Genomic DNA, 27,441 nt, shown 5'->3' on the forward strand with positions numbered 1-27,441 from the left:
TGGACGATACTTTTCTCATCAACCATCTTGAAAAAACGTATATTCAAACTGAAAATCAACCATTGTCAGCCTTTAAAATGTTTTATTATCAAAATGTTGAACTCCGGGACCACCCGCAAGCAATTATTTTGGGGTTGCCTGTGACTTCCAGTCTTTTCTCTCTCCTACAGAACGGCACGGTGCAGTGTGAGACTATCTCCTGCCCTCCCCCTCAGTGCCCAGCGGACACCACGCCTGCCTACGTGAAGGGTGCCTGCTGCATGGAGTGCCAACGTGAGTGAAGTGTTTTAACATAAACACGCACAGATGGACACACGTATGCACACACATACACATATAAACACTCCTCTTCACACACACTCAACACAGAAACACCAGAGACACACATAGCACGCCTCCACAACGGCTGCCTGGCAACTGACCTGCGTTGCTAAGCTGCTCCCCAACACACCTCTTGAGATGCTCCATACTTTTGCATATACATGGACCAATCAATTATTCAACAGCCAGCTTCTCAACAGGGGTGGCCACATTGACACAAATGGGAAATAGAATTCAGGGGTCGCAGGATGTGCGATGAACTAGTTCCTGTTTACAATAGACGGATGATGCTATGAGCCGGGAACTCGTCCAAGGACTTTCATTGACTTTTCTTTCTAAGAAAATATGTAAAATAATGAAATTGAAGTTGGAAGCTGTTGGAGTATCCTTGTGTCTGGCTGAGTGGACTATGAAACATTAAGATACATGTCTGTGTGTTTTGTATTTGATCAATAGCCATTTGCCATATACGCTAAAACTTGTTGTGTATTTGAGGTTTAAAACTGCTTGTCACGCCCTGACCTTAGAGAGCCGTTTTATTTCTCTATTTGGTTCAGTCAGGGTGTGATTTGGGGTGGCATTCTATGCTGTCTATTTCTTTGTTTTTGGCCGAGTTCCCAATCAGAGGCAGCTGTCTATCTTTGTCTCTAATTGGGAGTCATACGTAGGCAGCCCTTTTTCCCACTTTCTGTTGTGGGATCTTGTTTTTGCACAGTTGCTGTTAGCCATGCAGAACTTCACATTAGTTTATATTTGGTGGTTTTTTGGTGTCATTTTTAATAAAAGAAAAATGTACGCCTACCACGCTGCACCTTGGTCCATTCATTCAGACGAACGTAACAGAAGATCCCACCACCAACGGACCGAGCAGCGTGGTCAGGAGGACTGGACCTGGGAGGAAATCCTGGAGGGAGCAGGACCCTGGACAAGGGCCGGGGAGTATCGCCGTCCGAAGGAGGAGATGGAGGCAGCGAAAGCGGAACGGCGACATTACGAGGAGTTATACCAACAAAGCAAGCACGAGAGGCAGCCCCAAATATTTGTTTTTGGGGGGGGGGGCACAAGAGGAGATTGGTGATGTCAGGGTTTAAACCTGAGCCAACTCCCCATGCTTACCGTGGGGAGCGTGTGACTGGTCAGGCACCGTGTTATGCGGTGATGCGCACGGTGTCTCCAGTGAGCATTCACAGGCCTGTGCGCTCTGTGCCAGCGCCCCTCATTTGCCGGACTGAAGTGGGCATCCAGCCAGGATGGGTTGTGCTAGCTCTACGCTCGAGACCTCCAGTGCGCCTCCACAGCCCAGTGTATCCGGTGCCTGTTCCACACACCAGGCTTCCAGTGCATCTCCCCAGTCCGGTGAGACCTGTTCCACGTACCAGGCCTCCAGTATGTCTCTGTTACGCACGCCTCTGTAAAGAGGGAACGCAACACCCTGCTACAACTCAACTCTCCGTGAAGTGAAAGAGGTATGGACTGTAGGTGTGAGTAAGGATGACAAAATGCAGAGAATTTACCGTTACTAGGAATTTATTCCTTCACACGGTAATATGGGGAAAAGAGGCTGACCGGAACCAAAGCAAAGAAAGTAAATCTCAAAGCCCCCTCTCCTACCTAACCTGCCTACCCACTACCTATCTAACTTAGAACCACCTGATGCGCTAACCAAAATACAGGGGGTGGTCCGCCCAGGTCTTACCTAGTGTGCCTAGACAGTGAATATACTACGGGTATATGTATGCCTGCGGGCCTCTTGCCTAAGCACTCCCTAGGTGCCTTCCCCTTCCCCCTGGGAACAAATTAAACAGAATAACAAACAATCCACTTCACTACAAAACTGAGAAAAAACTAACTCAGGCCATTAAAGAAGCTCTGACAAAGCAACAAACACAGAACATACCAAAGCTGCTACCAACAACAACTCACATAGTACATAACAACGACCAATATGCTAAGATCTGTATCACAATCAATCTCTCTCCTGAACAATAGAACACTGGCTTTTATAGCTTCAGAAGGCATTGGAAATTGGAGACAGCTGCGTCCTGATGAGGGGGCGGGGTCAGCCCTCCAATTCAACTCCAGCCACTTTAATAATGGGAATTGATGGGAATTTATGTCAAATATATCACTAGCCACTTTAAACAATGCTACTTAATATAATGTTTACATACCCTACATTATTCATCTCATATGTATACGTATATACTGTACTCTATCATCTACTGCATCTTTATGTAATACATGTATCACTAGCCACTTTAAACTATGCCACTTTGTTTACATACCCTACATTACTCATCTCATATGTATATACTGTACTCGATACCATCTACTGCATCTTGCCTATGCCGCTCTGTACCATCACTCATTCATATATCTTTATGTACATATTCTTTATTCTTTATCCCTTTACACTTGTGTGTGTGTATAAGGTAGTAGTTTTGGAATTGTTAGATGACTCGTTGGTTATTACTGCATTGTCGGAACTAGAAGCACAAGCATTTCGCTACACTCGTATTAACATCTGCTAACCATGTGTATGTGACAAATAAATTTGATTTGAATTAATCGTGGAATCGACCAATCAGCTGCTGGGGGATTTCAGGAAGCCATCTCCTGAAACACACTCAAATACACAAACTACAACAGAAATTGGGGAACGTAACAGTCTCCCCAGCCAGGCTTCCAATACGTCTCCTCAGTCCGGTGAGACCTGTTCCGGTTCCACGTACCAGGCCTCCAGTATGTCTCCCCAACCTGGTAAGCCCTGTGGCAGCTCCACACACCAGGCCTCCAGTACGTCTCCTCAGTCCTGTGAGACCTGTTCCGGCTCCATGTTCGAAGCCTCTAGTGATGATCCATGGCACGAAGCCTCCAGTGATAATCCATGGCCCGGAGCCTCCAGTGATAATCCATGGCACGAAGCCTGAAGTGATGATCCATGGCCCGGAGCCTGAAGTGATGATCCATGGCACGAAGCCTCCAGTGATAATCCATGGCACGAAGCCTCCAGTGATGATCCATGGCCCAGAGCCTGCAGTGAAAATCCAGGGCAAGGAGCCTCCGGCGACGGTCCCCGGTCCGGAGCCTCTGGCGACGGTCCCTGGTCCGGTTCCACAGAAGCGGAGGGATCAGCGTAGGGAGCGGGGGCTACGTCCCGAACCGGAGCCGCCACAGAGGGTAGATGCCCACCCGGACCCTCCCCTATAGGTTCAGGTTTGTGGCCGGGAGTCCGCACCTTTGGGGGGGGGGGTACTGTCACGCCCTGACCTTAGAGAGCCGTTTTATTTCTCTATTTGGTTAGGTCAGGGTGTGATTTGGGGTGGGCATTCTGTTGTCTTTCTTTGTTTTTGGCCGAGTATGGTTCCCAATCAGAGGCAGCTGTCTATCCTTGTCTCTGATTGGGAATCATACTTTGGCAGCCCTTTTTCCCACTTTCTGTTGTGGGATCTTGTTTTTGCACAGTTGCTGTTAGCCCAGCAGAATTTGACATTTGTTTATATTTTGTTGTTTTTTGGTGTCTACCACGTTGCACCTTGGTCCATTCATTCAGATGAACGTAACACTGCTTCTGAAGTTTGTAATTTCCACTTGATTTTCTCTGACAAAATGTATCAACCCCTACAAAAATTTTCATTAATTATAATCCACATAATAATTCACATTTCCTTCTACTGCGGGATTATTTTCCTGCTGTAGCAAACTGGCTCAAATTAGGATCCTATATCTGTACATGCTGTATGTCACATATTCAAAGGTTCTCTCAACTTTGTTTGCTCTAAATAAGACATGGCTCTTGTTTTTGTCTCTTTTGTGGCTACCTATACCTTATATACAGTACCAGTCAAAAGTGGGTTAGTACCCACAAAATACCAGTCTCAACATCAACAGTGAAGAGGCGACTCCACACCTTCTAGGCAAGAGTTACAAAGAAAAAGCCATATCTCAGACTGGCCAATCAAAAGAAAAGATTGAGATGGGCAAAAGAACAGACACTGGACAGAAGAACTCTGACTAGAAGGCCAGCATCCCGGAGTCGCCCCTTCACTGTTCACTTCACTCTTCACGGACGTTGAGACTGGTGTTTTGCGGGTACTATTTAAGGAAGCTGCCAGTTGAGAACTTGAGGCATCTGTTTCTTTCATTTCTCAGAACAAGAATAGACTGACGAGTTTCTGATGAAAGTTCTTTGTTTCTGGCCATTTGAGCCTGTAATCGAACCCACAAATGCTGATGCTCCAGATACATAACTAGTCTAAAGAAGGCCAGTTTTTTTGCTTCTTTAATCAGAACAACAGTTTTCAGCTGTGCTAACATAATTGCATAATTTTCTAATGATCAATTAGCCTTTTTAAAATGATAAAATTGGATTAGCTAACACAACGTGCCATTGGAACACAGGAGTGATGGTTGCTGATAATTGGCCTCTGTACGCCTATGTAGATATTCCATAATAGAAATCAGCCGTTTCCAGCTATAATAGTCATTCACAACATTAACAATGTTTACACTGTATTTTTGATCAATTTGATGTTATTTTAATGGACAAAAAAATAGTTTTTCTTTAAAAAACAAGGACATTTCTAAGTGACCACAAACTTTTGAATGGTAGTGTATATGAAGCCTGGGTGGGTTAAACAGTACATACATACTATCACATGTAAATTGAATTCACTTCAAACTCACACTCTACAAAACCTTGATTATCTTAGCTAGCTAATCAGGCTGTGTTGATGTAAACACTCTCACTCCATACCCACTTCATACCCAACTGCACTGCGTTGGGGGAGTGGGTCATAAGGCCTGTAAACATCCTAATCTGACATCAACACACTGGTATTAATCCTCCTGCTAGTGTGTCTCTACCGTGTCTCTGTGTACAGCGCTTATCTCACTTAGGTAGACAAACATAGGGTTTATTGAGCTCGCTTTGGTGTTAGACACAAAGACACAGCTCCCTCTCCAAATTAAAACCTTATCTGTTGACATATTGTACAGTATCCTCCTCCACGGAGCGGGAGGCAAGGGGCTAGGTTCTCGTTCTGATGACTTGTCAAACACAATGTTTAATTGCGTTGTCAAAAGTTCATCATTGATTTTACTTGTAATCACCATTCTAAAATACTGGATGTGATGTATGAGTTTATTCAGTTTTACTACTGTAGTTCTTGTGCAGATGTAGGAATTCACAGTTTGATTGAAGTGTGAAGTGGCTTAGTGCTAGTCCTATATAGTGCTTTCCTCCAATAATTCTGATAACCAGGTAGCCTATCCACTCAAACCTTCACATCAAACTGACACATTTAATATGATGTTCTGCCCAAGTAAGAGTGACATTGAAGTCCAATGCTCCAATTCTATTTTCTGATAATAAAGATTGCCATGCCTGATCCCAGTGTGTCTCCACACCACCACAGGTTGTCACAGACTGCCATACTGAAAAGTGTGTGTGTGTGCATGGCGTGTGTCTATTTTTAGCTGTATGCCATTTCGGAGAAGAAGAGTTGGTGGAGGGAGATCAGAAAGCGGTGCATTATAACTCTGGCAGATGCCAGCTGTCTGAGTGCAGGGTAAGTAACACGACAGCCCTAATAAAAACATACAACTTTTTTTCTGCAGTACTGCTTGCTTAAAACTCCTTCAACTCTTCTGAAAAAATACAATAATTCAAGCAAACAAGCGCTAAAAGTGTACTTCAGTGTTTTAATTTTCATCTTGATGTGTATGACGGCCTCAATAAATACTGATTCCTGACTGGAGCTGCGCTCCTCGGCCAGGGGCTAAATCAGGCCTGAATGAGAGACTGTGGTGGGCCGTCAACATCAGCTAAATGTATTGATCCGTTGGTTGTCAACTCTCCATGTTTATCTATTGCTCTCTAAGGGGAAAGTAAATGGGCAGAACTGAGTAATTGAGTTTCCATAAGGGTACCAAACTGTCACAGCATGTCAATCACTCCAGGGTTTTGATCCATCCTCATCAAATATATCTCCTGTGGATTCATGCATGGCCCAATAGATTTTATAAAAAAATACATATATTCTGCATTGTTGGGAAGTGCACGTAAGTAAACATTTCACTGTTAGTCTACACCTGTTGTTTACGAAGCATGTGACAATTAAGATTTTATTTGAGACTGATGGATGTACACTCTTAGAAAAAAGGTGCTAAGTATTGTACAACCATGCAGGGTTCTTTGGGTTGTCCCCATAGGGGAACCCTTTTTGGTTCTGTGTAGAACCCTTTGCATAGGGGTCTATCTAGATCCCTCTATATAGGGTTTTTCAAAGAACCACCTGTATATAGTTCTACCTAGAACCCTCTATGAAGGGTTTTGCCTAGAACACTCTGAAGGGTTTTTACCAAGAACCAGTTTATCATCTAAAGGTTCTTCCTAATACCATCTATGAAGGGTTCTACCGAGAACCCTTTTATCTTTGGTGGGTTCTTCCTAGAACGGTTCCACCAACGTTATTAGCCTTTAACATGTAAAATGTAAGATAATACATTACATATCTCATGAGGCCTTTTTTAAGGCCTAGTTATTGTCACGTCCTGACCTTAGTTCCTTTTTTATGTCTCTATTTTAGTTTGGTCAGGGCGTGAGTTGGGGTGGGCATTCTGTTTTGTTCTGTGTGTTAGATTTCTGTGTTTGGCCTGGTATGGTTCCCAATCAGAGGCAGCTGTCAATCTTTGTCTCTGATTGAGAACCATACTTAGGCAGCCTGTTTTCCCACTATGTGTTGTGGGTAGTTGTTTTCTGTGTCTGTGTTTCACCATACAGAACTGTTTAGATTTGAACACTGAATACAAAATAAGTTTCACTTTGGTTATTTTGTATTCAGTGTTCAGTTATATTTCATTAAAATGGACACTTACCACGCTGCGTTTTGGTCCGATCTTTCATACTCCTCATCAGATGAAGAAGATCGTTACAGTTATACCCTAACACAGCAGTGTTAGGAATCTCCTGGTTGACAGGCCACATCAGGCCTGCAAGTCACATTATGCTGTCTGGCAAATGTGACGTGTAATTCTATTGAAATCGAGCCAGAGTTAGGATATCCAAGAAGTGGAATTGTTAATCACCCTTGACCTGCATTCAGGGTGACTGCCAGGGTAGGAAAGATTTAATTACTGAGACGACCTACAATCATCTAAACTGGAACAGCCATCTCAGTAACGGGTGTAATAAATCCAACAGATTGGATTAGTTAAGAAAACCGTATGTTATTAATCATTGTGTAGCATAAAATGTATCAACCAATCAATGTACGTACATGCACAAACAGATATTACAGTAAAATAACCAGTTCTGAAAATCTCCCTGCAATAGAGCATGCTGGGAAATATTATATATGGTTCAATGTAGAAACCTTCTTGCCTTTCAAAGAACCATTTTTTCCCAAAAAGTTTATTATGATGTTAAAGGTTCTAGGTAGAACCTTTTGCCTTAAAAAAAGAACCCTGGTCTTCCAGAAAGTTTTTTCTGATCAAAACAATTATTGGTAGAACCCTATCCCTCCACGAAGAACCCTTTTGGAACCTAAGAGTATATGGTGAGGTCACTCACCTGGCCCACTGACGGCCCTGACAGCACAGATACAGACATGGATAAAGATACAGCTACAGACAGACTCCGAGAGAGACATAGATAAAGACACAGTTACAGACACAGATGTAGACATACAATAGATAAAGATACAGACTCAGACAGACCCAGACATAGACACAAGCTACAGACAGAAGCTGCAGATGAAAGGACTGGGTGATGGCAATAGTCATCCTGGTCCTCCAGTCTCAGACAGGTGGCCATCTGACTACTGGTGACAGTTGCCTGGCATGTCTTGTGTCTCCGATCTCATGTCTGACTGCTGCTGGTTGAAGGAGGTTTCTGGGGAGAGAGTGACTAACGTAGAGAGACAACTATTAGATTTATCTCTATTTTGGCATCAGAGTGGAGAGGAGCGGAGCTGTTGAAGAGATGGTGGGAGAGGGAGTTCCCTTATAACGTTACTGTCTAATCATACAATTGGGGACAAATACACTGGTTTCATATCCTATCCAATGAGCTCTGTTCAATTGGATATCATGCTCATACTCATCATGAATCTTAAAAGACAGGTTGGTTGTTTAGCATCAAAACCGACTCGTGCACAACTATGGAGTAAAACAGAAAGGTTTGGCTTATAAGCTATATTTCCTCTCCAAATGTTGATTAAAAACATAAATACTTTTGCACAATGAGCACTTGTTGTTGCTCAAATGCATAGTTACAGTTGTTGGTTAGCTAGCTAGGGAATTTTTGCCTTATTAGCATAGACATGACATGAGTCAAAACATGACATCAATAACAAGATACAACGAGCTGAAACGATACACCTACAATTCTCCACATGGCAGCTTCTTGTCATTGTTTCTAGCTATCTGACCATTCAGAATCATAACGTCACACGGCCTTCTACCTCATTGATGCGAGTGCATAATTTTTGTGACGTTGTCAGCCAATCCATCTATAGGTAAGAGAATCGACGTGCAGAGTTTACTACATCGCTAAACACTAACCTGAAATATGTAGACCTTACTGCTATTGACCCATTATGTCACTTTAGTTGGGAAGATGTGCACAGTGAGGAAGGAGGCACACAATGGATGGATAATTGCCTCTAATTAAATTCAAGCCTTATTAAATCTGTGGGAAACTAGCAGCTGAGCTAATCTAACCCTCCATTGGGTTGTGTCTCATATTGTTTCTCATTGGTTCCCTGTTACTAGGAGAGGACCATGCATCGGGTCGTCATGACTAGCCCCTGTCCTGAACTTAACTGTCCAGAGTCCGAGCAGGTCACCCTCACCAACAGGTGCTGCAAAGTCTGCAGAGGTATTGGAAAATACATTCACCTACCTATATTCTACAGATGTAAACCTTAAAATAATCTGCAAATCATGACTGGAATCATTGCAAGAAACCCACCTGGACTGTTAGACCCAGTCTGAGAGGAGTGACCTGTGTGTAACCTCCATAGAGATGGATAGAGGATTAATCTTTGCATCTGTATCGTTATAGCATCTTTTACAGCATGGGCAGCGCCATTGAGGCTATCTCCATTTTAAAGTAGTCCATTTTCTTCTTCTTCATTGGCTGATTGCTCCCAAGTCATAGGAATCCCCACCCAGTTGATTGCCATTGATAGCTTCCACCATTTTAAAGCAATGTCCATGCTAAAACGGCTTACATCCATGAGTCCTCTATCTATAGTAACCTCTGTGCCCTAGGTCACGACTTCTGTGCGGAGGGTCACGGCTGTGTGGAGCACTCTGACTGTATCAACCTGGAGGCTGGGGCCTGCTGCAGCTGCAAGGACGGCTTCCGCCCTCTCCGAGATGACAACGCATACTGTGAAGGTACATAAAGGATTCTAATAAAATAATAATAGAATTGATAACAAACCTTCCATTGATCTACTGTTTTCCTACAGGTTAATTTATTTTGTAGATCCAGTTTGCTTTTCATTTTGTGCACTTTGGTTGAACTGTGAGGTACTTGTAATAGCATAATTCTTATTTTGCAACATAACTACATCTTTCAACACTTTGAGAGATGACATACTGTTAAACAGACTGTCTGCTGGGATTTGTGTGGAGGTATGAGACATACGTACAGTGTCTGATCCAAGGACTTACTTTCACTGACATTCTCACACCACTCTTGTCCCTTTGTCTGCTTGTGGTCAGTCTCTACTGTCTATTGGTATGAAAATACAGAACGCTCCCTAGCTTTGTTTATTGTATAACTGTCAAGAATGCATCAGTGATATTTTATGAGCAGAGATGCTCATAAGTAGTGCTATCATGTGAGTAGTGTTACTCTATATATACAAAAGTATATGGACACCCCTTCAAATGAGTGTATTCGGCTATTTCAGCCACAACCGTTGCTAACAGGTGTATAAAATCGAGCACACAGCCATGCAATCTCCATAGACAAACATTGACAGTAGAATAGCCTGTACTGAAGACCTCAGTGACTTTCAACGTGGCACCTTCAAAGGATGCCACCTTTCCAACAAGTCAGTTCGTCAAATATCTGCCCTTTTAGAGCTGCCCCGATCAGCTGTAAGTGCTGTTATTGTGAAGTGGAAACGTTTAGGAACAACAACTGCTCAGCCGCGAAGTGATAGGCCACACCAGCTCACAGAATGGGACCACCGAGTGCTGTAGCGCATATAAATTGTATGTCCTCTGTTGCAACACTCACTACCGAGTTCCAAACTGCCTCTTGAAGCAACGTCAGCTCAAGAACTGTTAGTTGGAAGCTCCATGAAATGGGTTTCCATGGCTGAGCAGCCGCACACAAGCCTAAGATCATAATGCCAAGCGTCGGCTGGAGTGATGTAAAGCTCACCACCATTGGATTCTAGAGCAGTGGAAACGTGTTCTCTGGAGTGATGAATCACGCTTCACCATCTGGCAGTACAACGGACAAATCTGGGTTTGGCAGATGCCTGGAGAATGCTACCTGCCCCAATGCATAGTGCAAACTGTAATGTTTGGTGGATGAGGAATAATGGTCTGGTTATTCATGGTCCGGGCTAGGCGCCTTAGTTCTAGTGAAGGGAAGTTCTACACAATTCTGTACTTCCAACATTTGGCAACAGTTTTGGGAATTACCTTTCGTGTTTCAGCATGACAATGCCCCTGTGCACAAGGCGAGGTGATTTGGCCCTCCACTTTTGAAGATTGGAAAACGTGTTAATACATCAAGGGCATTATTTCACATGGGTTGCCTGCAAAAATACAAGCTCGTAAATGCTATATAACATACACTGTGAATATAGATGTCTTCGCCCCTCCTCTCCTCCCTCTCCTCCCTCATCCCACATACAGTACATGTATGCTTCTTACTATACGGAATCTTCCTGGGATGATCAAAGACGAGATGACTGCTTCATCTGCAGTGATGTCATGCTATAACATCTACAGTGTTTACCCCAACTCATATTAATACATGTGGGATTCCGGGAGCTAAATCGAAACATGACGTTGATGACTAGTGCAAATAAGCCATTAAATCTTGGCTCCATATCGCTTTCTTCCTCACTGCTTCACTCCGTGCCTGTGTGCATACATGCCCTACTTTTAGCAAGCTGAAAAATTCCCTCCAACTTCTCTGTTCTGTCACCTTCACCAAGATCAGTGGGATGTCTTTGGCTACAAGTTTGTTGGCGCTGACAGAGATAACCAAGGAGGGAAAGGCATGTGTGTGAGAAAGAGAACAGTTATTCCTGACCTCATGTCAGTCTGTTTTAATATGCTGAATATGACCAGTTGGTCATATTCTCTGCATCTCTGGGAATCTGCATAATTGAAGATGACATCAGCCCCCGGTCTCAAATTAATGGAGTGTATGGTCTCTGGGCTTCAGGTTAAGCTCTTGCCACACGGCACCACCTCCACGCACTGAAATAGACTGTGACCTCCCTCCGCTGTGTACATGCAGCACTACAGGCAGCTTAACCCACTATATGTTGGAGGGAAGAGTTTTGCTAAAGGCTTTGCAAAATCTGTGAGGAAGACGTGTTCAATGTTTTTGCACACCTATTGTGTTATGAACGTGAAGGTTCAAATTAAGTATGTATATTTCAATTTAGAATTGAGCCATATTAGTTTTTTTCTGTGTTTTTATTTTGCTTTATCTTGTTGTAGTATGTTTGGAAATTGGCCATATTTATGACTGTATTTAGTTGTTCACTGAATGACTCAGAACAGCCATTCCATCAAAGGGGCTATCAGCAGTTAAATTGACAACAAAGCGTTTTCCCCGTCACTGTTTCGATAAAAAGCTGAGGGATGCGGCTGGAAGAATGTAATCACTCTTACATTCATAGACTTAGCTATTGATGCATGGACAGGCCCACTCACCTCGAGAGTGACCCAGGTCTCTGTATGAAATTGGATAGGGGTGTGATCTGAAAACTGCATTTGCATCTGAAATTGCGTAGGAACCAAATTGACTATTGTAACTCTCACAAAATAAATGTATTTTTGGGGGTGCTTCTGGAAGTCACTTACATTTTGAGTAATGTGGCCTGCTAAAATAAGTGGACCCGTCAACTTACACTGTAGTTGTTTTGAGTGAGTGTCTGAGAGAGTTATGTTCAGATAATAGTCTGGACAAAGGTAGTTATGCCATTTTGCTGTTGAGGGTTGGTATATGTCAGTAGACCGATGCACACAGACATTGAAATTGGCAGGTTCCAAATGTTTGTCAGCTTCATTATCAGATCGCAGAAGAGATGAGATGGACTCTGATAGACAGTCTTGCTGCACACAATGTACATACAGTACACAATACATAAAGTACATACAAAATACCCCAATACAGTTCCCTGCACCCATCAGGCAGGAGTCAGATAGGACTAGGTATATCTGTCTGGAGGATAAGACAGACACTAACGTTAGCTCTTTAAAACAGTCCTAGGTCACTGATGTGCTGAAAATAGCATATGAGATCACTCCTGTGTAAATGTTTCATAGAAGCAATGGTAGCAGAGACAAAGGGGGAGATACACTCCTCTCCCAGCCTCTCTCTGCTCTGTGAGATGAAGTGCTGTTCTCTCTGACAGAAAAGCACCAGAACCCATCTCTAAGGTTGCGTTCCAAATGGCACCGTGTTCCCTATATAGTGCACTACTTTTTGACCAGAGGACTATGGTACCTGTTCAAAAGTAGTGCACTACATAGGGAATAGGGTACCATTTGGGATGCAGTCTCAGTCCCTCAGAAGGCGAAGGCAGCCATTAAGAAGGCTCCTGAACAGCTTTTACCCCCAAGCCATAAGACTGCTGAACAGTTAATCAAATTGCCACCCAGACTATTGACATTGACCCCTTTTATTATTATTATTATTTTTATTTTGTTTGCACTGGCTGTATGAACACTGTAGACTCTACCCCACACACTCACACATACTACACTGAACCTCCAACACACACATACATACACACTACATATGCTCACAAACACATACACACACACACACACACATGCATATTGACGCCCCACACACCCACACTCACTCGCACATAGACACACTTTCACACTCCTTCACACTCCTCACATATGTTGCTGCTACTCTGTTTATCTATCCTGATTGCCTAGCCACTTTTACCCTTACTTACATGTACATATTACCTCAACTACCTCTTACCCCTGCACATTGACTCGTTACCAATACTCCTCATTGTTATTTTATTGTTGCTTTTTCCTTTTATGATTTTTTATTTATTTTGCAAATATTTTTCAACTTTGCATTGTTGGGAATGGGCTCGTAAGTAAGCATTTCAAGGTAAAGTGAAATTTGGCGCATATGACCAATTTTTTTTATTTGTATTTTCCAACACAGCTTCATGTGTTGGGGTGTATTAAACATCAATGTTAGAGTAAGAGCCAAGCTGCTGTGGCTATGTGATGGACTGTGTGATTGGCTCTAAATTGAGGCATCAGTAAAGCGCTCTAAAGGTTGAAGCTAGTCTCATTATTAGTATTCTTACCACAGGAGAAAAGACAAGGGGCAGATCGTGTAGGTTTTTCTCATACGGAAATCATTATTTTCTGGGTCTCTGAAAATTACTGTAGTATCAGTTTTCTTTTTATACCTCAAAAGGACAATTTTGAAATGCGTCTCTATTTTGAAGTACACAGTAATTTAGTCAACTATCGGCATTTGCACATTGCAAACCTTCCCAAGATTTATCCAGTGTATTTATCTAGCCCATTCCCAACCATCCAGAGGGACTGTGTGTGTACAGAAGGATAGCGGCTGTGTACCATCCAGTGTATTGTGACCTGGCCGGTGTATTTTGCAGCGTGTTTTAATGTCACAAGGTGGAGGGAGGCTAATTGGTGTTGACTGAGGGGCACAGCTCACTCCCCAACGCAATCACTGCTGGGATGAGCCTGACCCACACAGCGTGCAAACGCCAAGACTGCTGACAAACACCCTGTGGTGCTGAAAACCAGGCCAGTCTGTAAATAGCAACAGCATATGACAGCAACCGCGCTCCTACTGTATCCTTCATCACCAGAGACACTTCCCCTGTGTTTGTCAGGCAGCATTAGAGACAGCTACAACTACTAGCACCTGTTATTCAGAAAGAAGGATGATAGATGATGGTGATTCATTCAAAGAGGCAAGATTCCGCAAGATTAATGAGTGCCGTGAAGGAGCGTAAGCCCACTCACTCCCTCAGACAAATCCCCCATTTCCTTACATGCTTGATAGCATAGCAAGGAGTTTATTCTGTAAAATACATTAGCATTCATATACAGTAGCTTGTCATGACACACACGCACGCATGTGCACACACACACACACACACACACACACACACACACACACACACACACACACACACACACACACAGCATTCCTCAGTGTCTGCAGAGTTCATTCATACCAGTCCATTATTCTAAACTCAGGTACTGTAGTGGTATGATTCCTCTCACTTCATTCTCGCTATGATTTATCACTTCTGGTTGTTGCCTTGAAAAGAGACAATGACTGTACTGCTTTTTAAACAGAATTGAGACAGAATTGTTGTTGCATCCTAATGTGCTTCTTTTCACTCCATTGTGTTAATTGTTTCGCTTTCCAAAACAGTTTGAGATGCTTTTCCATGTTTGTTTTTTTTACTCATTGACTGGTTTTTGAAAGAGATGAAAAGATGTTGAGCATTGTCTCTCGCCCATTAAAACACAATCAACAAAGCATATAATCTCCCCACCAATGTTTAGGCAATTGTTCTGAAGAGATACTAATGGCTCCTAGTTGTTTTACTGAGAGGCCTGTTTGCGTAGAGTGATTATAACATGTAGCTTGAAAATAATCGGAGACTCTTGGGATTTTAACATAAAGGAGCCAGCTATTTTTCCTCTATCAATTACAGCTACAGACTCTACTGAATGAAGGAAATAGAGTTGCATTTATTCTCCATCCTAATATACCATGCTCTGCCTCCTTCGACCTAAGCAATATATTGTGGAAATTCTTACACAGAGACACTCAAAGTCAATCTTAAATGAATCATTGTTTATTGTCATCATGCTTGAGTGTCCAACAAAGTTAATTCCCTATAGTGAACGTCTGTCAGAAACTCGAACGGGGCAGTCCCGTTAGTTCCCTTTTATACTGACAAGTCATATTTGCATGATTTAGCTTATTCACTGTTCCCCGGGCGCCGAAGACGTGGATGTCGATTAAGGCAGCCCCCCGCACCTCTCTGTTTCAGAGGGGTTGGGTTAAATGCTGAAGACACATTTCAGTTAAAGGCATTCAGTTGCACAACTGACTAGGTATCCCCTTTTCCCTTTCATAATTAATTAATTAATTAATCATTGTTTGCTTCATTCATGTGAGCGACCAATACTGGGTCATGCATGTGATAGACCAATACCTCACAAGGCTTCTTCTCTCTGAGCGGAGACCTTAAAACAGAGATATCTCTAAACAAGGCTCTGTGTGTGAGGATTCGTTAAATCAGTCACTTGCATGAACACAGAAATTGGTTTATAGAAAAGCACCAACATAACATTTTCCATCACAAATACATAGACAATTAACATGCAGCATCACAGTAAGTGGAGTGCTGCCTAGAGAGAAACCTATTGAGGAACTCTTTTTTTATTGTAATATGTAGAATCATTTAAAAACATATCATTCATATGGAAAGCAGTGGCACCTACTGAATTGTCGGAAAGACAGAAATGTCTGAAAACTCTCCAAACAGAATAGCCTATCTATATACTCTTGCTCCGTTCACCGAAGGTGCTTCAACAAAGTACTGAGAAAATGTTCTGAATGCTTATGTAAATGTGAAATTTGTTTTTGCTTTATCATTATAGGTTATTGTGTGTAGATTGATGAGGGGGGAAAAAATATTTGATACATTTTAGAATAAGGCTGTAATGTACAGTGCCTTGCGAAAGTATTCGGCCCCCTTGAACTTTGCGACCTTTTGCCACATTTCAGGCTCCAAACATAACGATATAAAACTGTATTTTTTTGTGAAGAATCAACAACAAGTGGGACACAATCATGAAGTGGAACGACATTTATTGGATATTTCAAACTTTTTTAACAAATCAAAAACTGAAAAATTGGGCGTGCAAAATTATTCAGCCCCTTTACTTTCAGTGCAGCAAACTCTCTCCAGAAGTTCAGTGAGGATCTCTGACTGATCCAATGTTGACCTAAATGACTAATGATGATAAATACAATCCACCTGTGTGTAATCAAGTCTCTGTATAAATGCACCTGCACTGTGATAGTCTCAGAGGTCCGTTAAAAGCGCAGAGAGCATCATGAAGAACAAGGAACACACCAGGCAGGTCCGAGATACTGTTGTGAAGAAGTTTAAAGCCGGATTTGGATACAAAAAAATTTCCCAAGCTTTAAACATCCCAAGGAGCACTGTGCAAGCGATAATATTGAAATGGAAGGAGTATCAGACCACTGCAAATCTACCAAGACCTGGCCGTCCCTCTAAACTTTCAGCTCATACGAGGAGAAGACTGATCAGAGATGCAGCCAAGAGGCCCATGATCACTCTGGATGAACTGCAGAGATCTACAGCTGAGGTGGGAGACTCTGTCCATAGGACAACAATCAGTCGTATATTGCACAAATCTGGCCTTTATGGAAGAGTGGCAAGAAGAAAGCCATTTCTTAAAGATATCCATAAAAAGTGTCGGTTAAAGTTTGCCACAAGCCACCTGGGAGACACACCAAACATGTGGAAGAAGGTGCTCTGGTCAGATGAAACCAAAATTGAACTTTTTGGCAACAATGCAAAACGTTATGTTTGGCGTAAAAGCAACACACCATTCCCACTGTCAAACATGGTGGTGGCAGCATCATGGTTTGGGCCTGCTTTTCTTCAGCAGGGACAGGGAAGATGGTTAAAATTGATGGGAAGATGGATGGAGCCAAATACAGGACCATTCTGGAAGAAAACCTGATGGAGTCTGCAAAAGACCTGAGACTGGGACGGAGATTTGTCTTCCAACTAGACAATGATCCAAAACATAAAGCAAAATCTACAATGGAATGGTTCAAAAATAAACATATCCAGGTGTTAGAATGGCCAAGTCAAAGTCCAGACCTGAATCCAATCGAGAATCTGTGGAAAGAACTGAAAACTGCTGTTCACAAATGCTCTCCATCCAACCTCACTGAGCTCAAGCTGTTTTGCAAGGAGGAATGGGAAAAAATGTCAGTCTCTCGATGTGCAAAACTGATAGAGACATACCCCAAGCGATTTACAGCTGTAATCGCAGCAAAAGGTGGCGCTACAAAGTATTAACTTAAGGGGGCTGAATAATTTTGCACGCCCAATTTTTCAGTTTTTGATTTGTTAAAAAAGTTTGAAATATCCAATAAATGTCGTTCCACTTCATGATTATGTCCCACTTGTTGTTGATTCTTCACAAAAAAATACAGTTTTATATCTTTATGTTTGAAGCCTGAAATGTGGCAAAAGGTCGCAAAGTTCAAGGGGGCCGAATACTTTCGCAAGGCACTGTAACAATTTTCTACACACAATAACCTAAAATGACAAAGCAAAAAAACAAAATTTCACATTTACATAATCATTCAGACCATTTACTCAGTACTTTGTTGAATGTGGAAAAAGTGAAGGGGTCTGAGTACTTTTCGAATTCACTGTATACAGTAGATCGCTGGTTGTTGGTTGAGCTCTGTTTGCATTGCACTGCGTTGAATCACTATGAGCATTTTATTTACCCCAACAGTTTTTTGAGATTCTGCATGTTGTGTATAATGCTTTGACAGTTTTTTTTGTTTGTGTACTTCACAAAGAGTTGCTGTGACCACTCTCCAAGGGTCTCTCAGGGGGATGCAAACCCATTTCACACCTCACACCTGTACAGGTTACCCACTTAAACATACAGTGATACAGGACTATATAAGCACCCCCTAATTATTATTTAATATATTAGCTAATGTGGTTAGGAATACATTTATAAAAGATTGAATCTACTGCCTTGTGGTGAGTCATTACGCATAAAGAAAATATATAGACAGTTCTGTGAAGTTGACTACTTGGCTTTTCCAGTTCAACAGCAGGGATGGGCAACTGGCCCTCCTTTTGAAGGCCCTCAATCAAAAATATATCTCACTCAGATATCATATTAAAACCTGCAAACATTTCTCTCCACCCTATTGGAAAATATGTAGAATTGCAGGAAATTAGCTGTTAAACAGCAACATTTTCTCTTCGCCCCATGGTACGAAATTCACTCTAAAATGTAAAAAAAATTATCTTCTGTCAAAAGTGGGCTGCTAAAATGTTTTGCTTGCAATGTGGTGGTGGGGGAGAGGTACGCACATGTGGGTATGCAGACCTGCGAGCAACTGTCGCCCTTCAAGATTTTTGATGGCCCCCACCCCCATCAAAGTTGCCCATCCCTAACCTAAAGTATGAGTAAAGGATGTTGTTCTTTGAGTACATGGAAGACCTAGACGCACAGCCTCCAGTGTCCCCCTCCATCTCCTCAGGGTCTCCACTGATGAAGAAAAACTACACTTGAGCTCTCCCTCCTTCCCTAGCTTTGTATGAGGACTTAAAGCTAATCTGGGGCCCTTGTCTTTAGTAGAGCCACTGTTATGGGATCCTAGGGTTGGCCATGCATGACCAGCTGTCCTGTCTTTACACCTCTCCCCAGATATCGATGAGTGTGCAGAGGGGAAACACTACTGCAGGGAGAACACCATGTGTGTCAACACCCCCGGCTCCTTCATGTGTGTCTGCCACACGGGTTACATCAGGATCGATGACTACTGCTGCACAGGTGAGTCTTTTCTTCTGGAAGACTCTTATAGCTGCTAACAGGAGAGACCCATACTGCCCTACCAAGCAAAAAGGCAGTAACTGCTAATTTGGTCGAAAAAGAGTTGATGTCATTTTTGCTACATTAAATACATGCTTAATAATGTGGACAAGTGTCCTTCCACAATTTTTTCTTGGAGAAAATGGGGGTCATGTCAGCTGTAACTCCATAAAGTTATTGTGAAACCACGTTAATAAAAGCCATTTTTCTTAGTTCCACGCTATGAGCAGTTACTGCCTTTTTGCTTGGTAGGGCAGCATACTGTACTTGTTTCATGTTTATGACTTCGGACTAAACCGTTGAAAGCTGCAGACTTGCCTTTTCAACAGAAGTTATTGGAAGGGATATTATTTAATAAGGTAACTTAGCTGTGCTCAGTGTGTGCGTCAGCGTTTGTGTGTGTGTCAGTGTGTGCCCACAATTGTGACTCATGCTTGTGAGCCTTTTTAAAACATTTCCAGAACTATCATCATGTGATGAAATCACTTCAAACACTGCATAGCCATGTACAGTTGTATTTCTTTCATCACATTCCCAGTGGGTCAGAAGTTTACATTCACTCAATTTAGTATTTGGTAGCATTGCCTTTCAATTGTTTAACTTGGGTCAAACGTTTTGGGTAGCCAGTTCTTCCATCATCTTGAATATGCGCCTCGGAATTCAATTAGGACAATGTGTTTGTCTTCACTTCTAGCTTGTGAGAGGACCTGAGATGGCTATGAGAAGGACCCGATCACGTGACGGGCATTGGCTAATAAGAATTGAGATATCTGAGAGAGCCATGTGAGTGAGAGGTGCTTCGAAGCACGCAGCCGGGAGAAGGGAATTATAATTATTATATTCAGCCCAAGGGTACAACGGACACTGGCCGCAAAAGGCATGCATTTTTTTAGAGGGCATTACGGCCACTCAAAGGGGATGCCACCTCAAATTCAAGGGATTATCAAGTGCTTGTCAAATTTTTAATGAGAGACAGAGGAAATGTGTGCAGCCTCCACAAAAACAAAGCAGAGCTCATGCCTTCCATGCAACTTTAAAACAAATCATCATTAGTCACATGATGCAGCCTTAGAATGTATAAAAAAATCAAAACATATAGCCCAATTATATCCATATACTTTTCCAAGTTGTATAAATAACTCTAAATGAAGCGTATAGGTGGACCTGTTTCTTTGTTAACCACTCAACACAGAATAGCCACGTGTGTACTCCCAGAAATCTTTTGGAGAAAATATCCTTTCTATTTTATTCAGCTACAGTTGAAATCGGAATTTTACATACACCTTGGCCAAATACATTTAAACTCAGTTTTTCACAATTCCTGACATTTAGGATTTAGGACAGTTAGGATAACCACTTTATTTTAAGAATGTGAAATGTCAGAATAATAGTAGAGAGAATGATTTATTTCAGCTTTTATTTCTTTCATCACATTCCCAGTTGGTCAGAAGTTTACATACACTCAATTAGTAATTGGTAGCATTGCCTTTAAATTGTATGACTTGGGTTAAATGTTTCGGGAGACTTCATCAAGCTTCCCACAATAAGTTGGGTGAATTTTGGCCTATTCTTCCTGACAGAGCTGGTGTAACGGAGTCAGGTTTGTAGGCCTCCTTGCTCGCACACACTTTTTTCAGTTCTGCCCACAAATGTTCAATAGGATTGAGGTCAGGGCTTTGTGATGGCCACTCCAATACCTTGACTTATTTGTCCTTATTTCTCCCACAACTTTGGAAGTGTGCTTGGGGTCGATATCCATTTGGAAGACCCATTTGCGACCAGGCTTTAACTTCTTGACTGATGTCTTGAGATGTTGCTTAAATTATATGGATATATTGTCCATCCTCATGATGCCATCTATTTTGTGAAGTGCACCAGTCCCTCCTGCAGCAAAGCACCCCCACAACATGATGCTGCCACCTCCATGCTTCACGGTTGGGATGGTGTTCTTCGGCTTGCAAGCCTCCCCCTTTTTCCTCCAAACATAACGATGGTCATTATGGCCAAACAGTTCTATTTTTGTTTCATCAGACCAGAGGACATTTCTCCAAATAGTACAATCTTTGTCCCCATGTGCAGTTGCAAACCGTAGTCTGGCTTTTTTATTGCGGTTTTGGAGCAGTGGCTTCTTCCTTGCTCAGCGGCCTTTCAGATTAGGTCGATATAGGACTTGTTTTTACTGTGGATGTAGATACTTTTGTACCTGTTTCCTTCAGCATCTTCACAAGGTCCTTTGCTGTTGTTCTGGGATTGATTTGCACTTTTCGCAGCAAAGTACGTTCATTTCTAGGAGACAGAACGCGTCTACTTCCTGAGCAATATGACGGCTGCGTGGTCCCATGGTTTTTATACTTGTGTACTATTGTTTGTACAGATGAACGTGGTACCTTCAGGTGTTTGGAAATTGCTCCCTAGGATGAACCAGACTTGTGGAGGTCCAACATTTTTTTATGAGGTCTTGGCTGATTTCTTTTGATTTTCCCATGATGTCAAGCAAAGAGGCACTGAGTTTGAAGGTAGACCATGCACAAAGACGATGTCCTAACCAACTTGCAAAAACTATATGTTGTTAACAAGAAAAATTTGTTTTAATGACTCCAACCTAAGTGTTTGTAAACTTCCAACTTGTACATACAACCTCAAATAACCAGTGCACCCGCACATTGACTCTGTATCAGTACCCCCCTGTATATTGTCTCGCTATTGTTATTTCACTGCTGCTATTTAATTACTTGTTACTGTTATCTCTTATTCTTATCTGTATTTTTTTAAACTGCATTGGTGGTTAGGGGCTCGTAAGTAAGCATTTCATTGTAAGGTCTACACCTGTTGTATTCGGATCATGTGACTTGTCGCATGTGACTTGAATCGCTTTGAGATTCTTTGACAGCGCTATATCAGTTGAACAAATTAGGGCAGGCAGGGCGTGCGTGTGACAGAGTGGGGAGGGAGAAGAGGCAGCCAAGTCGATCTATACTGAACAACAATATAAACGCAACACGATTTTACTGAGTTACAGTTCATGTAAGGAAATCAGTCAATTCCAATAAAAAAATAATTTGGCCCTAATCTATGGATGTCACAGGATTGGGCAAGGGCACAGCCATGGGTTGGCTTGGGAAGGTATAAGCTCACCCACTTGGGAGCCAGGCCCACCCATTGGGGAGCCAGGCCCAGCAAATCAGAATGAGTTTTTCCCCCACAAAAGGGCTTTATTACAGACAGAAATACTCCTCATTTCCATCAGCGGTCCAGGTGGCTGGTCTTAGATGATCCCGCAGATGAAGAAGCCGGATGTGGAGGTCCTGGGCTGGCGTGGTTGCAAGTGGTTTGCAGTTGTGAGGCCAGTTGGACATACTCTACGCCAAATTCTCTAAAACGACATTGGAGGTGGCTTATGGTAGAGAAATTATTATTAAATTCATCTCTGGTGGACATTCCTGCAGACAGCATGCCAATTGCACGCTCCCTCAACTTGTGACATCTGTGGCATTGTGTTGTGTGACAAAACTGCACATTTTTGAGTGACCTATGCCATACCTGTCAAGTGGATGGATTATCTTGGCAAAGGGGAAATGCTTTCCAACACGGATGTAAACTAATTTGTGCACAAGATTTGAGATAAATAGGCTTTTTGTGCGTATGGAACATTTCTGGGATCTTTTATTTCAGCTCATGACAGATGGAACCAACACTTTCCATATATTTATAGCCTCCAATACCCTACTCAATAAATTGGGATGCAGTCTATCACAGTGCCATCCGTTTTGTCACCAAAGCCCCATATACTACCCACCACTGCAACCTGTACGCTCTCGTTGGCTGGCCCTCGCTTCATACTCGTCGCCAAACCCACTGGCTCCAGTTCATCTACAAGACCCTGCTAGGTAAAGTCCCCCCTTATCTCAGCTCGCTGGTCACCATAGCAGCACCCACGTGTAGCACGCGCTCCAGCTGGTATATCTCTCTGGTCACCCCCAAAACCAATTCTTCCTTTGGCCGCCTCTCCTTCCAGTTCTCTGCTGCCAATGACTGAAACGAACTACAAAAATCTCTGAAACTGGAAACACTTATCTCCCTCACTAGCTTTAAGCACCAACTGTCAGAGCAGCTCACAGATTACTGCACCTGTACATAGCCCATCTATAATTTAGCCCAAACAACTACCTCTTTCCCTACTGTATTTATTTATTTTGCTCCTTTGCACCCATTATTTCTATCTCTACTCTGTACATTCTTCCACTGCAAATCATCCATTCCAGTGTTTTACTTTTTTTGCCTTTACCTCCCTTCTCTCACCTCACTTTCTCACATTGTATATAGACTTATTTTTCTACTGTATTATTGACTGTATGTTTATTTTACTCTATGTGTAACTCTGTTGTGTGTGTCGAACTGCTTTGCTTTACCTTGGCCAGGTAGTTATTGTAAATGAGAACTTGTTCTCAACTTGTCTACCTGGTTAAATAAAGGTGAAATAAATAAAATAAAATAAAATATTTGTTCAATATAAAAAGACTGCAAGCAAGATTCCTCGTCTTTCTTCTCCTCTGTTCTCCCCTGTTCTGTTTCTCTGTCAGCAGTACTGTAGCCCTCCATGTTCAGGTCAGCCAGTTCTCCTCACACCAGATTGAATTGCCACATGGTGACACAGTTACTACTGACACAAGCACTCTTTTTCTGTAGAACTACCCTTAGAGTTGTGTTCCCTTAGAAGGTATAGGCTCACCCACTTGGGAGGCAGAGTTGTGTTCCCTTAGAAAGTATAGGCTCACCCACTTGGGAGGCAGAGTTGTGTTCCCTTAGAAGGTACAGGCTCACCCACTTGGGAGGCAGAGTTGTGTTCCCTTAGATCGTTTCAGGTAGTGAGTTGAAGAAACAGACTTCGGGAAAGATTTACTAAGTCTGCATCAATAAAGTTTGTGGTTATAAGAAGAGAATGATACTGCAGCTAAAAAGCTTACAATTTCTTCTATAGTCCATGTTTTTACCGTGGATGTCATATGTAGGTGCAGACCTTGAATAGATAAATAGCAAATACACTACTTGAACTTGAGTAGACCTTTGTGACTACACTCAGGCTTTAATGAAGATCATTTGATTATGGCCCTGACTTCTTGATGACCCACAAACTGTTGACGAACAACCATTGTTCAATTAGTCATTTTAATCAGTCTTACTCTTCACAATAAACAATATCACAAAGATAAAGAAAGAAATCAAATATTTAAATTAACGTCATGACTAATATTGTTACTGAAAAGCAAGCCCATGTCTCCTTCCAGTTGTAAAGATGACTCGATGGTATACCCATAGATACAGTATGTAGCATGGTCGTCATGTTCGCTGTGAGTGCATTACAGTGCGAGTTATGAGGCTAAGTAGATCCCTGTGTGTGTCGTCTCTGATGGGGACACAAAACATTTCCTCTTCTGTAATTAAAAAAGCAATTACCACTAATTCATACTAACTCAGCACGGAGGAGAGGAGGTAGAATGCAGAGTAAAGGAGCAGCCTGCCTGGCTGAGACATGCCAGAAAGAGGGGTTGCATCCCAAATGGCACACTATTCTCTTTATAGTGCACTACTTTTGACCAGGGCCCATAGGGAGGGCCCATAGGGCTCTGGCCAAAAGTAGTGCACTATATAGGGAATATGGTGCATTTAGGACATAGCCAGAGAAAGGATTTGGGCCTGCTGCAACGCTGCTTTCCTCCCCCCTCCCTCCCCTCTGAGCTTCTGGGTTTGAATTAAAGCAGTAAGAGTCTGTAAGACCCACCAAGACAATGCAACAACACAGCAGATTTTTTACATTTCCTGACTGCCACAACTATGCCCATGGTGGGTTTCCCCTTGTTGATGGGAACAGGAAACAAAAGAGGATATGTGAATGGAGGTGGTGAGGCTGTCAGTAGGTATTTTAGGAATGTTTCAGAAGGAATAATCATGAGAATTCTCACTCATCTCACACTTTTTTGTTTTCTAATTTATTCAGTGAAGAAAAGACACACCTTGCGTACTCAGTCTTTTTCTCTAGTGTTAGTTCTCCTTAGACACACCCTGAATTACATTCCACTCAGTTATATTTCTATGCATCTTAGAGCCGGATGCAGTCTCCTATTCATTTGTCTCCTATCCTGCAACCCATTAGTTTCACCGATTTACAATGAAGATTAATACTGCAGCCCAGTGGATTAAGTTGTGTCTCTGTATTTGACATAGAATCTTATTAAAATGCCTTCAAGTCAGAGCCATGCACACCTCTGTTATGCATCCTGATTAAACCGAGGTGTATTCAGGGGGCCTGATGTAATGACTTTCTGCCTGCTACACCTTAGTCAAATTACTGTCGTAATCTCTCTGAGTTATTGGACTATCAGTGTATATTCACAATCATTGCCTCAGCGCATGATATAGAATCGCTCATATAGAGCCACACTCCACCTCTTATCTGATATTAAAAAGATAAATTATGGTTAAATTGTACTTAATTCAAAACTTGTCCGATGGACCCATATGTGGCTAGATCAAATCAAACCGACACAATCTTATTAGAGCACATACACAAGGCACTGCCTCCGACAAGATTCAATGTTTATTTCCAGAGTATGCCATCTCGCCCATTCCTGTTGCACTGTGATATGTTAGCGATAGGGGCCCTGTGCTAAGCTAGCCATGGGGTTCTATTCATTATTAATAGCAATCAAACATCTGTTTCTGTTTGAACAGAGTCCAGAGGGAATGGGCTATTCCCCAAGTGGCTTAGATAGGAAATATAGCACCAGCTCAACAAAACACAAAATATAATATCTCCCATGTCCATTAGAATAACTCATTCAATATGAGGATCTTTATTATTCTCTGTGGATTCAAGCAATTACTAGATTGCAAACCTCAGCAGAAATAATGCACAGGTAGCCTAATTATATTGCTTTTCCATAAGTGCATGTATCTGTACTAGTCCGCATAGTGATTTAAGATAGAATACAATTATTTAATTGAGTAACTCTAACAGTAATTCTGAATTAAAAGGCTAAACCCAGAGAGATTTTCTATAGTAACATCATGAGGTTCTGGGTTCAAGTGAACATGGTATTTACATAAAACACCCCACAGTGAAAGGCGTCACTATTTAACATCCCAGCTGGTCAATGTCGAATAGAGTCAGGACAGAAAGGAGCAACCTAACTTTCCCCTGCTCTCTGACTATCATTTTAGCCTTGATCTTGAAGGAAAGTGCCTGGGGTGTGCTCCTCACTCCTAGAGATGGGTTGCCTTTGAATGTTATTAGAGGGCTGCTGTCCTGAGGTGTGTGTGGTGAAATGTGAGGTGTGTGTGACCCCGCTCTTATCTGATGATAACCAATACGACCTTGGTCTCAGAGGCAGTAGGAAAGGAGGGAGGGAGGGAAGGTGAAAGGGAGGGCGGAGGTGGATTTGAAGGGAGGGCGGAGGTGGATTTGAAGGGAGGGCGGAGGTGGATTTGAAGGGAGGGCGGAGGTGGATTTGAAGGGAGGGCGGAGGTGGATTTGAAGGGAGGGCGGAGGTGGATTTGAAGGGAGGGCGGAGGTGGATTTGAAGGGAGGGCGGAGGTGGATTTGAAGGGAGGGCGGAGGTGGATTTGAAGGGAGGGCGGAGGTGGATATGAAGGGAGGGCGGAGGTGGATTTGAAGGGAGGGCGGAGGTGGATTTGAAGGGAGGGCGGAGGTGGATTTGAAGGGAGGGCGGAGGTGGATTTGAAGGGAGGGCGGAGGTGGATTTGAAGGGAGGGCGGAGGTGGATTTGAAGGGAGGGCGGAGGTGGATTTGAAGGGAGGGCGGAGGTGGATATGAAGGGAGGGCGGAGGTGGATATGAAGGGAGGGCGGAGGTGGATATGAAGGGAGGGCGGAGGTGGATATGAAGGGAGGGCGGAGGTGGATATGAAGGGAGGGCGGAGGTGGATATGAAGGGAGGGCGGAGGTGGATTTGAAGGGAGGGCGGAGGTGGATTTGAAGGGAGGGCGGAGGTGGATTTGAAGGGAGGGCGGAGGTGGATTTGAAGGGAGGGCGGAGGTGGATATGAAGGGAGGGCGGAGGTGGATATGAAGGGAGGGCGGAGGTGGATATGAAGGGAGGGCGGAGGTGGATATGAAGGGAGGGCGGAGGTGGATTTGAAGGGAGGGCGGAGGTGGATTTGAAGGGAGGGCGGAGGTGGATTTGAAGGGAGGGCGGA

At 42.8% G+C, this 27,441-nt stretch overlaps 1 protein-coding gene across 2 annotated transcripts in view; it reads left to right on the forward strand.

The window, feature by feature from the left end:
• The window catches only part of LOC110508655 (protein kinase C-binding protein NELL2), an 83,229-nt gene that overhangs the window by 29,693 nt on the left and 26,095 nt on the right, over positions 1-27,441 (forward strand). For both annotated transcript variants that reach the window (XM_021589385.2, XM_036970165.1), the window contains 5 exons: positions 171-273; positions 5,800-5,891; positions 9,097-9,202; positions 9,598-9,726; positions 19,066-19,191. In XM_021589385.2, the coding sequence (XP_021445060.1) occupies positions 171-273; positions 5,800-5,891; positions 9,097-9,202; positions 9,598-9,726; positions 19,066-19,191 (556 nt within the window). The remainder of the gene's footprint in view (positions 1-170; positions 274-5,799; positions 5,892-9,096; positions 9,203-9,597; positions 9,727-19,065; positions 19,192-27,441) is intronic.

Source organism: Oncorhynchus mykiss, chromosome 1, assembly GCF_013265735.2.
Source record: "Oncorhynchus mykiss isolate Arlee chromosome 1, USDA_OmykA_1.1, whole genome shotgun sequence".
In the NCBI taxonomy this organism is placed as follows: Eukaryota; Metazoa; Chordata; class Actinopteri; order Salmoniformes; family Salmonidae; genus Oncorhynchus; species Oncorhynchus mykiss.